At 40.8% G+C, this 16,677-nt stretch overlaps 1 protein-coding gene across 2 annotated transcripts in view; it reads right to left on the reverse strand.

The window, feature by feature from the left end:
* The window catches only part of LOC126297580 (host cell factor 2), a 234,210-nt gene that overhangs the window by 24,668 nt on the left and 192,865 nt on the right, over positions 1-16,677 (reverse strand). For both annotated transcript variants that reach the window (XM_049988548.1, XM_049988547.1), the window contains exons 15-16: positions 6,058-6,213; positions 5,575-5,779 (exon numbers count right to left, since the gene is read on the reverse strand). In XM_049988548.1, the coding sequence (XP_049844505.1) occupies positions 5,575-5,779; positions 6,058-6,213 (361 nt within the window). The remainder of the gene's footprint in view (positions 1-5,574; positions 5,780-6,057; positions 6,214-16,677) is intronic.

The following is a 16,677-nucleotide window of genomic DNA, read 5'->3' on the forward strand; positions in this document are numbered from 1 at the left end:
TTGCCAGCACCTATTAACCTGATGGAGCTTCAGTTCTTTCTTGGCCAGATTTTGTATTATACCAAGTTCATTCCCAAAACCGTGCACATCTGCCATCCTCTTAACCAGCACATTCTGTGGCAACAGTAATTATTGTAATGACATTTGATACCTGTCCACTGCCTGGCATACAAATGCAGATGCATTATCATGATTGTCAGTGGGACTGGATTCCAAGTTCAAATGACATGAGGCTCTCGTTTTTGCCTCAGATGATACCTTGCAGCACATTTCGTTGGATTTTCCTGGCCATGGCCACCAATCCATTTTTCCATAAAATTGTTTCAGCTGTATAGATGGGATGCCCAGAATGCACTCTTTTGGGACTGGAATAGGCATGGCATTTTCTCCTATGTGATCAACTCGAGATTTGGGTAGGCCATCCTCATGGTTGCCACAGAGGAGCAAAGTTGCTGACAGGTCATTCCTCTGGTATTGCGTTCTCACATAGTCCAGCTGCTCAAAAAATGGCTCTGAGCACTATGCGACTTAACTTCTGAGGTCATCAGTCACCTAGAACTTAGAACTAATTAAACCTAACCAACCTAAGGACAACACACACATCCATGCCCGAGGCAGGATTCGAACCTGCGACCGTAGTGGTCGCAAGGTTCCAAACTGTAGCGTCCAGAACCGCTCAGACACTCCAGCCGGCCAGTCCAGCTGCTGCATGTGTTGCACTGGGGTATTACTCTTAGGAAGGCTTTGGCACTTTGTTACACCTACTGGACGATGATCACTCGTGATACTGAATACCTTATGTGGGCTTGTGCTGCTTCTGCACAAAACCAAGATGTGCTGCTGTGTCAGTTTTCCCCTTTGTCAGACACGGAGCACCCTTGGGACAGGATGCATGTTGACTGCATTTTGGGAAGCTCGTGGCTCTTGGTGATCAACGTATTGTCAAATCTGCCATAGACTGCAAAGCTGTCCTTCATAGCATCAACAGTTACTGTTCATGTGTTGCCAGACACTTATGCTGTCAAAGGCTTTCCCATGACCCTCATATATTTGATAACAATTGACACTTTGTGTCATGACAGTTTGAAGACTTTTGCATCTGCAGTTTTATCCAGCATCAGACTGCCACCTCATTTTACTCTGTGTCTATCTCTGAGGTGGAATGCTTCAAGCATACATTCGAGACACAAATGAAGTTCGTGTCTGCCCCACCTTAAAGCAATGTTTTGTCAAGTTTTCTGGCTAAATATTGGGTATCACCAGTTAATGGGTGCCAGCTGAAGAGTCTTTTGCATTTATCACAACCCAAGTCGCTTGTCTCGAACCACTACGGCCTGTCGTGTATTCGCCATGGGGCTGCTGTTTTGGCCCAGTCTTCTCGGCCAGCAGCAGGGATGACTGCTGGGTGTAGTGGTGGGCCACAAAGCTCAGCAGCTGCTTCTTGTGGCTGTCAGTTGGGAGTAGCTGAAGTGTCATTTCAATTGGTTATGGCCTCAACCTGTCAGACGTACGATGACACCATCTCCAAGCCAGCTGGGAGACGGGGTCAGCTGCTTTACTGTTCTGGTGGGAGCCTCCCTAGTATGACAGTGTACTCACCCACTGCTGCCCCAGCGTGCTCTCTCCCATCCTGCCTTCGACCACAGAATAGTGTGTCAGCAGAGCTAGGCTCCCATGACTACCACTATGGAGCCCACAGAATTTGAACCAGTGCCCCTTTTCTCTGCCCGCCATTGGTGGACTCTTGCTCACAACTTAACAGTGGACCAACTGTTACCCCAGCAATCTTCCACCACTCCAGCAGGTGCAAGATGCTGTTTTCATTGGTTGTTCCGCTGCCGAGCACTCTCGTGTCATCTTTGGTTTTGTGATGGTGGTCACAGCATAAAGTGGGAAAATTCTGGGCCTACACAGCCTTTTCAGTGGGGAGGGATTTAGTATCCTAACCAATGGACATTGATATGGATCCGGAGGCACTAGCATGTTACCACAGTGAAACAGTACAGAATGTTGCCACAGAATGTGCATGTTAAGCACAGCATGGGCAGACCCATTGAGCCAGGAGTTTATTCACCAGTGTAAATAGGCCTGGCCCAGCAGATCTAACGCCGATTCCGATGCCCACGGATCAAGCCTTCGCCTCACACAGTGCTCTGTTTCTGTGTGCTCAGTTGTCAGTCACCTTCATTGGTCACGTGTTGTGCTTTCCTATGTGCTCATTCTCCACACAGTGTTTGGGCACTCCGCTCCCCCACAAATACATTGAGATTCATTCGCCAATGTGAGATTCTTCTCCCCAGGTGGTAGTCGACTCACTGGCAGCTAGCAGTTACATTCGCTCAGACAGTGACTACTCTGCAGTGCTATTGTGCCCATGCAGAACAATAAATTTATCATTTGTATGCAGAATACACCTACAAGAGGAATCAGTTATCAAATAATTTGCACAATAGGATTTCAATGGAAACTTGTTTATGTCTATTATATGCCATATGACTTACCACGGCTCAGGTTCACTACTTCCCATTATCCAATCAATGTACAGCCACATAGAAGATAAATTTGAAAAGTAAGCTTCCACTGGGTACTTCAGAAAACACTGGCAACATGATGACACTTTATTACATACATGTTAAATATTAAATTATTACTCGGCATAATTTCCTGAGACATGAAGTTGCTGTAGCAGTGGTTAAGAATCTGAATACCCTCAACATAGAACATTGCTACCAGTGACTTGTTTATCATTTGGCATCATCTTAAAGCTCCTTACTAATTTCAAAATGATACGACAACAGCAAGTTTTTTTTTTTTTTATCTTGGAGAAGAGGCAGCAATTGATATGAGCCAAATCAGGGCTTCACTGATGATGGTCAAAACAACGTATCTGAAAGCTGCTTAGAGTATAACTATTATTATTTCATATTTACATTTACATATGAAACTCATGTCTCAACATATGTAACCATCTGCACACCAAGGACATAAGACCATATATATTCAGTAGATCTTATGAATAAAATGTGGTTATCTAATGAACTGTTCATGAAAGATGATGACAAATGCCCAAAATCTCATAGTTGATAATCATAATTTTTTTTACAAGTATTTGCCTGAGTTAACTGGTGAACAGGCCTTGCTTGCCTGTGAACATTACTTCCTCCATCCCAAGGCAAATAGCACCCTCACCCTTAACACATACTAATTTCAGGTTGGATGTCTGGACAATGCATACAGTACTTTTCTTAACATCTGAGCCACAGAGTTACTGATATCTTAATTATCCACATTTGAAGCATCTGCTCACAAAATTTTGTTTTCAGCAACATGCAGCTTTTGAAAGATGGCAAAGCCCAAAAATAGTTGGTCAATAAATAGAGAGATCTTTGTTGCAAACAATTGGAAATTTGTCTTTTGGTCGCCTCTATGGTTTCTCTCTCATACGGCAGTCTTCTTTATTTAAACACATGAATGCATACTTCATTGTCAAGTTATTAGTGCTGAACTGCATCCACAGTTTTTTGTCCCCTCAAGACTTTTGTAGATGTATATATTTTCGCTTGGCACGGAAGTTACAATATTTTCTGGAACTCTATCACTCTGCTACTGCCATTTTATCCTTCATGGTCTTCTGTACCACTTGATACGCAGCACTTTTTGAACTATTTCATTATGGAGTCACCTTAGATTCTTCTCCAGGCATTTAGGGTCCACTGCACAAGGACAGATGTCGATAGCTTCTTGAGCAAGCCACTCATTAAAGCTGTCAGATGTGAACCTAGAAAGGTCTGTTCACAACATCCACTGCTTGAGGCTTTGAGAACAAGCAACTAGGAATTATTACTAGGTCTGTGTTGAAATTTGATATCATATGCTTAGTTTCCTGAGTGACGTGTGCCCTGAAAGGTGTCAGCACCAACATTTTTCTTCTATTAATAAAATACGCTGGTATTCTGTTGGAAACAACCTTCGACCAACAACCAATGAAGCATCCCTTTCCTTGAGACCTGAAGAGGAGTCCTGTAGGTAGTTTATCTTTCGTATGGTTTCCCTCTGAAGAATGAAGGGGCAGCTTCCTACCATTTGTCAGAGCACCAAACATTACTGTTATTCTGGGATTTTCATTGGCAGAGCTTGTTATAGCAGCATCCTCTATGATAACTGTAGTATCTGGAAGAACATCAAAATAAATTAGCTTAGCAGTTGTGCAGTTTCCTTACACTGATAATGTGGCACTGAAAAGTAAGTAGTTTTTCTCAAACGCCATGGGAAGTTGCTGAGCTGGGGCAGTTCTTCAGCATAACGTAAGCTCTGCAATCTTCATTATCCTCGCACACCAGCCAGTGCTTGTTTTCAATTCCATGCTGCACACTGTCAGAAAATTCCTCTATTTCCAGTGCCTTCACACTTCTGTTAACTTCCTGAATAATCAGGGGGTCTTCATTCCATTTCTCTTGCACATACTGCACAAACTTCGGCTCCAGTCAATGAAAACTACCCTGGTTCAATCATCTGAAGATTAGGTATGTAGAACTGGTGTTCTTTAATTTATTCTTGATTTGATACCATCTACAAGCATAAACTTCTGCGACTCCAAATTTCCTTCTGTCAGATAGTTGTTTATAATCTATGCTTCATGGACACCATTAACTTAAAAAATTTAGTGTCATATTGTTTGTATGAACCAACAGTGAACCACAAAGTCTCAGATTCACGTTTCTCACCAATGTAACATAAATAAGAAAAGTTGCAAATGAATAATTTTCTAGGCAAGAATTATATTTTAATATGTATTCATCCACTGATGAGTGTGGTTATGAAATCATGTTCAAAACTGACCATTCCCTTTGATTGTTTAATTTTCCCCAGCAGCAAATTTATACTACACTGACGGCCATTAAAATTGCAACACACTGAAGGCAGCATGCACATTGGCACAAAGTATACTACATGCAAGAGCACAATTTTAAGTATCTTGTCATGGGTGACAAATAGACTGACATGCCACCACCCACCAGCCATTACAGTTTATGAGCTCTGGCTTACAGCTGAAGCAGCACGGAACAATGTACCTGTATCTGTCATCCAAGCTTAGTCTGATCCAATACCCCGCTCAGTCAGAACTGCTGTTCCTACCAGATGTGCCAGCTCTGTGCACTAAATTTCACACCCTATGCACTCCTACAAATTTAATTATGTATTTATCCTAGTGTGCTCTATACACACCATAAGTAAAATTTTATTTGTTTGCTATTCTTCCTGGTGTTGTATTTTTAAAGGCCAGCAGTGTACATTACATTTCTGATCATTAATAAACCTAACGAGTTCATCACAAGCCTCAAACTGAAGAACTATAGAAGTTATGCTACTGGACAGGTGAAGTGCATACTGTAGAGAGAGTGTGTATAGAACAGAAGTTTATGTAACTACTAATAGTGAGTTCCAGTTTGGGAACCTATACAATCTGTCTGTGGCAGATGTTTCCAAACACAATTCACAACACACTGTGCTGTACTTAGGTGGAACAACAATTTTCTAAGCCTAATGCATATAATATATTGAAGAAAAACATACCTTGAAGCCACCTCACTTGTGTAGCTGGTCCGTATCCCCTCTCATTTCGAGCAGCTATTCTGAATATAATGGCAGGCTTTGTGTTTTTATCAATGTGAGCTTCAGCAATTTGATGAGGTTCTATCCTGCAGTTACTGTTAGGTCCACAATAGACTCTCATAAAAGCTAACTGGGTGGATGTACTCAAGACAGTTTTATTTTCTCCCTGAAAACAACAATTTATAAGCATATCAAAAACTGACGTTAGTCAAGGCACACAGAAATTTACGTTTATTTACTACCATTCACAAACTAGTAGCTCTGCACAGATGCAAAGAGTATTTTTCTACAAACTCATTTACGATTAATTTTTTTTCTCCACTTCTATGAATATGTACAACAAAATTTACAACAAATATGAAATTAACAATTTCAGTTACTTTATTCAAATGCTAGATGCTACACAAAGAAGCAGTGTAAAGTTACACATATTGAAAATCTTACCCGTACTTGAGAAGTGGCACTGCGTACTGCAAGATATACAGAATACTCTATAATGACTTCATTTGGTGGAGGGTCCCAAGACAGATTAACACCATCATTTACCTTTAAAATTTTTATAGCTGATGGTGCTCCTGGCAGTTGTGTGACCACAGGGCCCTTAAAAATGAAAATGTGCAATTTTTGGAAATTTAATTTGTACACAGTAAATTAATAGTACATAGAATACTGAGAATAACTGCAGAATGTTCAAAAACATCACATGGAAAAAGAGAAATGTACAGACATAGAAGTCACACTGGAGCAAACAAGATCTTTAGATACATTCATGAAAGTTTAATATACACCAGCCAATAAACATCCAAATGAATAGTACACACACATCTCTGATCAAGTTTCATGTATAACTACCTAAAAGAATTTTATTTATCTCGTGCTCTTGTGTTGCACTTATTTGTGAAAAAAGATGTATAAATATGTGTGATTTACTGCCTGGTGTGCGCAAATGGCAGTACTGGTATTATTTAGCCATACAGGGGGAGAGGGCAGGATGGGGGTAGGGAAGGATATTGAATAAAAGAAGCTAACACTCTTGACAGATTACAATGCATTCTATGTAGAGACACTAAAATTTGATTTATAATAACCTTTCACGAGGTGAAAGGATGAGATGGAGGAATAAGTAGTCTAATGTTCATAAATCTGCACTTAAGTCCATAGATCACTGTTCACAAATAAAGGCAATAAATTTAAAATTTTCTTATATAGTTACAAAATGTAAGAGTTATTCATTTTATGACATGCTTTATATTCATTTTGATACAAATAAGACTGATTTAAAGCACCATTTCTACTTCATAAACAGATTTTGTTGAAACAGCATTCATGTTTTCAGTGATGAGAAGACTACATGTCAATCTCATAAAAACTAGACTCAATAAATATGACACTTTTGTAAAACTACAAATACAATATTATATGAAAAATGTTACACACACAGCACAGTCTCACAAATCTCGAACAGGACACTTTTTACACACCCTACAAGATGAGAGTCCTCAGTGCCGCACCTGCATTGTGTGCTGTGTGTAATTACACAGTCAAATCAAATGATGTTATAAACTCACAGCTCACAAGAGTAGTTAAATTCTTATGTTATCAAACTTAAATGAAAAAGGAACGTTCTGATATGGCTGAAGACAACTCAGACCTTCAACTTAAGTCAAGTGTCTTCTTGTAGCACTCACTCATAATCGATACTTTTCTGTATCTCACGATGCCAAGGAATCACACCCTAGCTACACAAAAAGAACACTTATCAATTTAGACATTGACAATTGTCTCTAGAAGTTTGTTGCGTATTCTCATTTAATGGACCAGCTTTTGGAGACTAGCTTTTAGTGGTGAAACTGTGGTTTTCTTTCTGATGACTATATGATTCAGGCAACTGTCATACTATGTCTGCCAATGCTTCAGTGGACCACACTCAATCACTTCTATTACCAACATAATTTTTCACACAACTGAGTGATAATCCTTTTACATAGTTCCCTAGCTACACACCGTCAGTCTTTATGGATGATCCCACTGCGGCGCTGTTCACTGTGAGAAATGTAAACTGAACAAGGATGTCCAAAAAATGTCTTCTTCAGATCGCTTACTTTAATTACAGCTGATGTGCAAAACATGCTGTCTCAGTAGGTTCACATCTATCATCACCATTAACTTTTATTACACATCACTAGATATCAATGGGTACAATTTACTCTCCACATACGAATTCAATTAAATCTTTTGCATGTACAGACACATGCTGGACACCATTTTTACAGTTAAATCTACATTTTACTCCATAAGCCACAGCATAGTGTGTGGTGGAGGTTTTCCGCTGTAACAAATATTTTAAATCAAAATTAATGCTCCAAAACTAGCTCCAATGAGGTTATATACTTTTATTAATATTTTATACAACAGGCCTGTTTCGACTCTCAGCCATTATCAAGTGATGTCTAGTTGAAAGTGATGACATATTGCATCTATAGTAAAGTCTACCTGTCATATCTTGGTAAGTATAATACTTTTTGTAGTTACAAAATGTAAAAATATGTTTTTGTCGGATATGTTGACAGTTCAGTAACTACAAGAAGTATTATACTTGCCAAGACATGACAGAAATACTTTACTATAGATGCAATGTGTCATCACTTCCAACTATATGTCGCTTGATAATGGCAATAAGCTGTAACAGGCCTGTTGTGTAAAATATTAAAAAACATATTACTTTATCGCAGCTGGTTTTGGAGCATTAATTTTCAATGTCTTATACTGATGTATACTATGCTGCGGGCCCAACAGAACATAAGAAATATTTTGTTTTATCCTGTTTCATTAACAGATGCTATGTGAGAAATCTGATCATCATTCCCACACTCTATGCCGAAATATTTCTAATTTTAGCAGTACTTTTATTACAAATGATTTACACACACTGACTAAAAAACCTGTCAAGAATTGTGCACATCTTTAAGCTATTTCTGATTCAACTTGGTAAGAAATCCAGCCCAATTAACAACACTTGCGACTTGTTTTAAGAATGACTTTTACAAAAATGCTTCCATAGATAAATTACACTTTCTTGGATTCATCTGATAAATCTTGGTCTATCATCTGTCTTCCACTAAAGTAGATTTGGGCAGTTATTCCACCTTGAATTACCATGGTTGGATACTTTACAGTTGTGTTCCATTCCAGTGAACAATCACTGATTGTGTAGTAAAATGGAATCCAATTTCTTCACCTTATGCACCTTACATAATATGTATTTATGATTGTGGCCAGCACCCTGTACATTTGCAAACAGCCCGAAAGTTACAATTTTTATCAGGCACGTAATTCATTTATAATTTCTTGAGCTAAAATTAACACTACTTTTGCTTGTAACATTCTAAGTACTATTTCCTTTGAAGTCTTCAATACAATCACATACCTATTCTGAAACACATTTTGTTTACTAAACTACACTGTAGTAATGTATCTAAGGCTACCTCAAAGTCAACAAACAAGTTACCAATGTGGCCTCTACTCTCTACAACCTACTGGATCTCATTAACAAAGTGAAAGCTCAATTTCGATACATTTGATGCTCGTGGAATCTGTGTTCACTCTTACACAGGAGCTATTCAGTCTTCAAAGGAACTAATCATTCACAAATCGAAAATATGTTCTGCAGTTCTAAAACAAACATATGTGAGGGACACAGGTCTAGGAGTTCTGTACATCCACTCTGTAACCCTTCTTAACGCCTGGAAAAAAATTTGCCTTTTTCTAATCATGTAGGACCCTCCATTGTTCCAGTGACCTGCTAAAGAATGTTACTAGAAAAAAGGTCAGTTATTTTGCATCTGGTCTCTCCTCTCTCAAGTGACTGCAATGGTATTCTAATTCTGTGCTGACATATTTCTACAATCATCATTTCTGTATCCATGCGATGACAGTTCTGCAATCCTCTCTGGTAAAATTAGCTGAAATGATGTATTCTGTCTTGTGAAATTTCCTTTTATATTCTTCCTGTTTTGTTGCACAATCAATGAGCACTTGAACAGATGACAACTTACACAGAACCAAACCAGAACAGCCTCACAGGTCAGATTTTGTTGCAAGTTCACTGAATGTTTCTCTATTGCTCATCTTGGATCTTTTTGGGCATTATTCAGTTTTCAATGTTTCTCTGTTGCTCATCTTGGATCTTTATGGGCATTATTCAGCTTTGAATCTGACACGCAGCTCTGTCAGTGACCTTGATACCTTTATGTTGGTATTTAATTATTGTGGGTTGTTCCCATCCCTCACTATCTTCCATGCCATGAAATTAACTACATGTTGTCAGCAATACATCAGCATATGTACAACATATTCTCTACATTTTCCTCCCTTCAGGAGACCACTCATTACTGGCTGCAGAAAACGTTAGTACTATTTTTGCTGTCATAGTAGGTAAGAACAAATATCTTGGTTCTGTAAGTGATAAATGTTGTTCCAATAGCCTAATGGTCTGTAATTCTTTTTTAATTTAACATGGAAGTTTGGGCTTGTTTGTTTCCAGCAGATCTAATGTGTTCCCCCTCATTTGATGTTTGTCTAGCCAACTGCTAAATACAAATCTCAGAAAGACATTTGCTGCACTGCCACCAATTCTATATATGTTTCTCTCTCAGCTTATAGCTGGAGTAATTGATTAGGACATTTATATGCAATGTTTGTCAAGCTTTCCCAGAAGCACTCCTGACTTTGATATTTTATGTGAGTGGTCAACAGAAACTTTGTTACTACTTCTGGTACTTTAAGGACTGTTTACTGAACCTAATGATCTTGTATTCTGACTCTGAATTTATCCCATTTGACATTAGTGTTTTTAAGGCAAGAAGTACACTACCGATGCTGTTGTTGAACAAATATTTCTGGTACACATTCCATTCAGAATTAAGATTTCAATGCTGTTTAGTTCTGGTTATAGTAAGCCTTCTGTTTCAAGTATTACCACTGCTATAAGTGACAAGTTAAAATTAGAATGGACGTCCTGCTGAACGAACAATTATGCTAGACTGCCTAAAGCCATAAGGCAGTGAAAGTAGATTTAAAGCAGAAGCACCAATCGCACCACCACCGCTGCCTTCATAAAAAAATCATTTATTGAATATATTTGTACAAATAATCAAAAATTTTCAAAATCACACCCTCTTGCGCCAATACACTTCTGGAGGCGGTGTTTCCATGCCTGTATGGCATCCTGGAATGTCTTTTCCAGAATGTCCTTTAGAGCTGATGTAACATGTGTCTGGGTGCTTTCAATCGTGTCCCAATGTTTTCCTTTCATGACTTTTCATGGGGTCTTGGTCCTGGCCAGGAAGTCATTGACAATGAAGGCACTGTGACTCAGCACATTGTCATGGTGAACTTTCCACGTGGCCTTGATGTCGCTTTGGCAGCATGAGACCCTCCTTTTCAGTCTTTTGTGCACTTCCAAGTAGAAAGCCGAGTTCACTGTAGTCCCAGTAGCTACGAGTTCATGGTGGACAATGCCTCTGACATAAAAGAAGACAATGAGCATGGTTTTAATCCTGGACTTGCTCATGTGCGCCTTCTTGGGACATGGCGACGATGGGGTGTGCCACTCTGAACTCTGCCTTTTTGTCACGGGGTCGTACTCAAAAATCCATGACTCATCACTAGTGATAACTAAGTTTAAAAAACGAGGATCATTTTCACACATTTCCAACATTTCTCGGCACCAAAGCACTCGCATGTGCTTGTGTTCATCGGTCAACACTTTTGGGACGAGTTTGGTAAACACCTTTCTCATGTTCAAATCTTCAGTCACAATGCAGAAAACAGTTGTTTTTGACATGTTTAGAGTTTGTGCTATCTACTGAAGTATCAGCCATTTGTCATAGTTCAAACAATCGTGCACGTGTCACATTTCTGTCGACTCGTGCAGTTGATGGCCATCCACTGCGAGGTTCGTTGGTGATGATCTCTTGGCCCATCATGAATGACTTGTGCCATCGGAAAACTTGTGATCTGAACAAGTAATCAGTCTCAAAGGCTTGCTGAAGTAATGGAAACGTTTCGGTGGTGGACTTCCCAAGCTAAATGCAAAATCCGATAATGTACCGTTGCTCTACAGAATGATCCATTGTGCCGTGTTACATAAACTCAAAACGGGGTTGACTGAAACGCACGTCCTGACTCTCCAGCACTTTGCAGCCAAATGACACAAAGAGCGTTTTGAAGTTAATACTCCCCTCCACTTAGCCCAGCCAGTTATAACACGCTGTGGTGTACCATTGTGTCAGAAATAAATTGGTTGCATTACTTATGGAATGCAATCTGTGTATCAGCACAAGAAATAGGAGGCATAACTGTTAACACTAAATTTTGTTTGCATTTTATTCCAATTACAGTCATGTATCACTGCCGGATACGAGTGTACTCACAAATAAATCAGCTTCAAAGAACTGTATTTTATGAAATTTAATCATCTTATCAATACACGAAGAGTGTGTATGTTAGTCTTCCACAGTTATTATATCTCTCAATTGAATGATCTCTCACTATCATTCGGGCTGGCTGTTCACATTCAAAATTTTCTTCCTAGTGGTGATTCATTAATTCAAATTTCTAATGCAAGAATGGGTACATACTCCAACTTGACTTCTGACACTAAACAGTGATCAAAGTGATCTGATCTCTCTCTCTCTCTCTCTCTCTCTCTCTCTCTCTCTCTCTCTCTCTCTCTCTCTCTGGGCCATCTAGCTATTAGCCTTCAGTAAGCAACACTACTAAGATAATTTACAAGATCCTAAAGAAACTACATAAAGCCTAGACCAGGATGGCCAATTGGGAGACTTAAACCTTATTCCTCCAGAATGAGACAATGGGCGTTAATCACTGAACCACCTTGCTCCATGGAAGTGATTTCAGAATTGCCAGAAAACATGTATCAGAACACAGAAATCAAAATAGGAGCAGCAAGTAGAAAGTCCTGTCTCTTCATTGGTCTACGCCTATTGAGTTTATTCCTGTTTGTAACATAAGCTTGCAAGACTACTTGAGGAGTTTACTTTCCCAGCTTCTTTTTAGGAGAATTTAGCATCCCGCAAGTACAATGGCCAAATTACACACAGACATAAGACTAATAGGTCAGAGCAGTACCCAGTTTACTGGTAACATTATTCATGTATGTATGTAGATTTATTTATTTATTTATTACTCAAAAATGTATGCAGTTTTGCAATTTGGTGTCAGGTATAATTCTACATACTTCTCTGGTTCAGTTTTTAAGCACGGATTAATCTGATCTGCTGAATTTAGATTTACTACATCTTAGTTCATTATATACTATCTGATCACATGTATCTGGACACTCCTACATAATACAGAACTCATCAACATATGTCACAAGAAGCAGGCCTGACAGTACAAAAAGAGGCACAGAGTTGTGTTGTCAGCAGACAAGCAGTAATACGCAGAATGGATCAGTTGTGTGAATTCACAAACTTCAAATGTGAACTAGTTGTTGAATGTCAACAAAAAATCTCTCAAGGACATTTCACCCCTCCTTAAGCTGTGAAACTCAAATGTTAATGGTGTGATTATGAAGGGAAATGCAAAGGAGCCACAGCTAAACAAAAACCAGGCAGACCTCATGTACTGACAGTGAGGGACCATTGAACACTGTGGAGGGTGGTTGTAACAAATTTTTTGAAATCAGTAGAAGGAATCACTCAAGTTCCAAAGTGTTATCAGTAGTCTAGTTACCACAATGACTTTATGTAAGGAGTTAAAAAGCATGGAGTACAAAAGTCAATCCAGAAGAACTGGGTTTAGTGACTGCCTAGAGAATTTTACTTGCCATATATGTAGTGGCAACAGTGAAGTACAGAAGGGTTTTTTTTTTTTTTTTTTTTTTTTTTTTTTTTTTTTTTTTTTTGAGGGGGGGGGGGGGGGAGGGGTTATTAGTGCACACCAACATCTAAGGTCATAAGTGCCCAGTATAGAACCATAGAAAGCTGGGACTGCGAGGGTAAAAAATCGTTTCAAGGTCCAATACAAAAAGAAAGGAAAAACAAATCTAAAACATAAAGACATTATGGAAGAAAAGACATTGGCAAGACACCAGAGTCACCAAGTAGAAATCAAATCTCTTTTGTCATAAATTTTTTAAAACCTTAAAACGTAAGCCACAGCTTGCATATGATCCGCTAAAATGTGTGGCAAAGCGGGCGGTAGCCCGACCCTGACACATAAGTGGCTAAAATGGGGGCTACAGAAAGGACAGCTGGGTGCAGGGTCGCCACTCAACAAGTAGCAGTGACTAAAGCGGCAGTGCCCTATTCGCAACCAAGCTAACAATACTTCCTCACGGCGAGACGACCGGAAGGAAGTCGACCAGGCTGTTGGGAGAGGTTTGTTTCCATGAAGGGAGCACCAATGGTCATGCCAAAGTGACAGTTACGCTGATAGAGAAAAGTACGAATATCTTGCGAGGGAACAGAGTAAGAGGTGGGCAGACCGAGATGGACTGCGGCCTTGGCTGCAGCATCATTCCTAGGCACACTAACATGGCCAGAAACCCACATGAACATCACCTTGTGTCCCCCATCTGGGAACAAATAGAGGCAGTCCTGGATCCATCGAACGATGGGGTGGACTGGATCTGGATCATCTAAACTCTGAAGGGATCACACAGTGAGTGAGCTGGTGCCTCTGGAAGTACTGAACAGCCTAAAAGAGGGCAAAAAGCTGTGTGGTAAAAATTGTGCACTGGTCGAGAAAACGGTATTGAAACTATCATCCTGACGACAAAAACACAGCCAACACTGTGGGCGGACTCGGAACCATCAGTGTACAAAAATATGCTATCAGCAAGTTATGAGCGAAGTTCAAGAAATTTGCAGCGATAGGTCAGCTCAGGAGTCAAACTCTTCAGGAACCAGTTGAGCCAAAATGAACACAAAACTGTGCTTGAAGCCAAGGTGGTGAAGTGCTCTCACCCATTCGGAAAGTGGCGGAAAGTGTGAACTGCAGGTGCTGAAGCAGGTGACGAAAGCGGACACCGGGAGGCCGCAGATAAGAAACGTACATCTCAGATTGGCAGTGAAGAATGTCACCAAAACATGGGCCAAAGATTAGATAGCCTGGCATGGAAGAAAGCAGACACACATACCTACTGAGTAGGATGTCGCGTCGGTATGACATTGGTAGGACAGGCTTCTGCGTGGAGACTCTCAACTGGGCTAGTACGGAAGGCACCAGTGGTGAGACGGATCCCCAAATGGTGTATTGTATTTAGACAGCATAAGATTGATGGCTGTGCAGAGAAGTAGACAATGCATCCATAATCCAACGTGGAACAGACAAGAGATTGATAGAGGCGGAGGACAGTCTGGTCAGCTCCCCAGAAGGTACCACTCAATACACGAAGGACATTGAGGGACCGGGTGCATCGTGCAGCCTTGTAGGACACGTGGGGAGACCAACTGAGTTTCCTATCAAACGTAAGCCCTAAGAACTTAGTTGCGTCCACAAATGGGAGAGCATTTTGGCCCAGTCGCAAGGGACGGTGGAAGAAACGCATTGTACTGCCAGAAGTTGACGCAAACGGATTTGGTAGCAGAAAAGCGGAAACCATTTGTAACACTCCACGAATAGAGACGGTCCAGATAATGCTGAAGATAGCATTGCAGGAGACACGTCCGCTGGGAGCTGTAAGAAATATCAAAGCCGTCAACGAAAAAGAGAGCCAGAAATGCCAGCTGGAAGGCAGTCCATAATTGGGTTGATGGCTATGGCGAAGAGGACGACACTCAGTACGGAGTCCTGAGGCACCCCGTTCTCCTGTGAAAAGGTGGGGAATAAGAAGGAACCCACACGTACCCAGAAATCTCGGTTTGTTAAAAATTCCCGGATGAAAGTGGGAAGATGACCGTGAAGGCCCCATGTGTGCATAGTACATAGAATGCCTGTCCACCAACAGGTATCATAGGCTTTCTCCAAATCAAACAATACAGCCACTGTTTGTTGCTTCTGCAGAAAATTATTCAAGATGAACATTGACAGGGTGATGAGATGATCAACCACTGAGCGGCGCTTTCGGAACCCACATTAAGCGTTAGTGAGAATTTGGTGTGACCCCAGCGACCACACTAATCGACCATTGATCATGTGTTCCATCACCTTACATACACTGCTGGTAAGGGAAATTCGACAATAGCTGGAAGGAAGAGATTTATCTTTACCAGTCTTAGGTAGGGGAACAATAATAGCTTCATGCCAAAGTGTGGGAAATACACCATCAATCCAAATACTGTTGTAGGTATCGAGGAGAAGGTGTTTTCTCAGCAGGAGGAAGATTCTGCAGCATGAGGATGTATCGGGCCCAGGAGCAGAAGACATGGATAAGGAGAGAGCACGCTCGAGCTCCCTCGCAGTAAAAGGAGTATTGTAGCATTCTCAATTCAAAGAGAGAAAAGGGATTTGCACAAGCCGCCTCCGCCTGTTTCCGAGGAAGGAAGGCAGGATGGTAGTGGGTGGAGATGGAAACCTCAGCAAAGTACTGGCCCAAAGCATTGGAAACATCGACAGGGTCGACTATCACGTTTCCCGCCACAGTCAGACCAGGGATCGGGGAGTGGGCGGTAGTCCTGGAAAGCTGGCGCAGACCACCCCAAACAAGAGAGGAAGAAGTAAAACTGTTGAATGAGCTGGTGAAATACACGAAGTGCACGTTGTCGGGCACAAATCGCATTGCTGCACTCCATAGTCCACCAAGGAACCAGGACCCGATGGGGAGAAGTAGTAGTACAAGGGATAGCATAGTCCACCAAGGAACCAGGACCCGATGGGGAGAAGTAGTAGTACAAGGGATAGATGATTAGGCAACCAAGAGAACAGCTGGAAAATGGCCGCTCATCAAAGACTGCCAAGGAGGAATATAGCCTCCAGTCAGCAAGAGAGAATTTCCAATGAGCGGGCCGCTGTGGTGGGGTACAATTGTACAGGCGAGCCACACAAGGGAAGTGGTCACTCGAGTAAGTATCAGAAAGAGCACACCACTCGAGACGT

The sequence above is a fragment of the Schistocerca gregaria genome, chromosome X (genome assembly GCF_023897955.1).
Source record: "Schistocerca gregaria isolate iqSchGreg1 chromosome X, iqSchGreg1.2, whole genome shotgun sequence".
NCBI classification, from domain to species: Eukaryota; Metazoa; Arthropoda; class Insecta; order Orthoptera; family Acrididae; genus Schistocerca; species Schistocerca gregaria.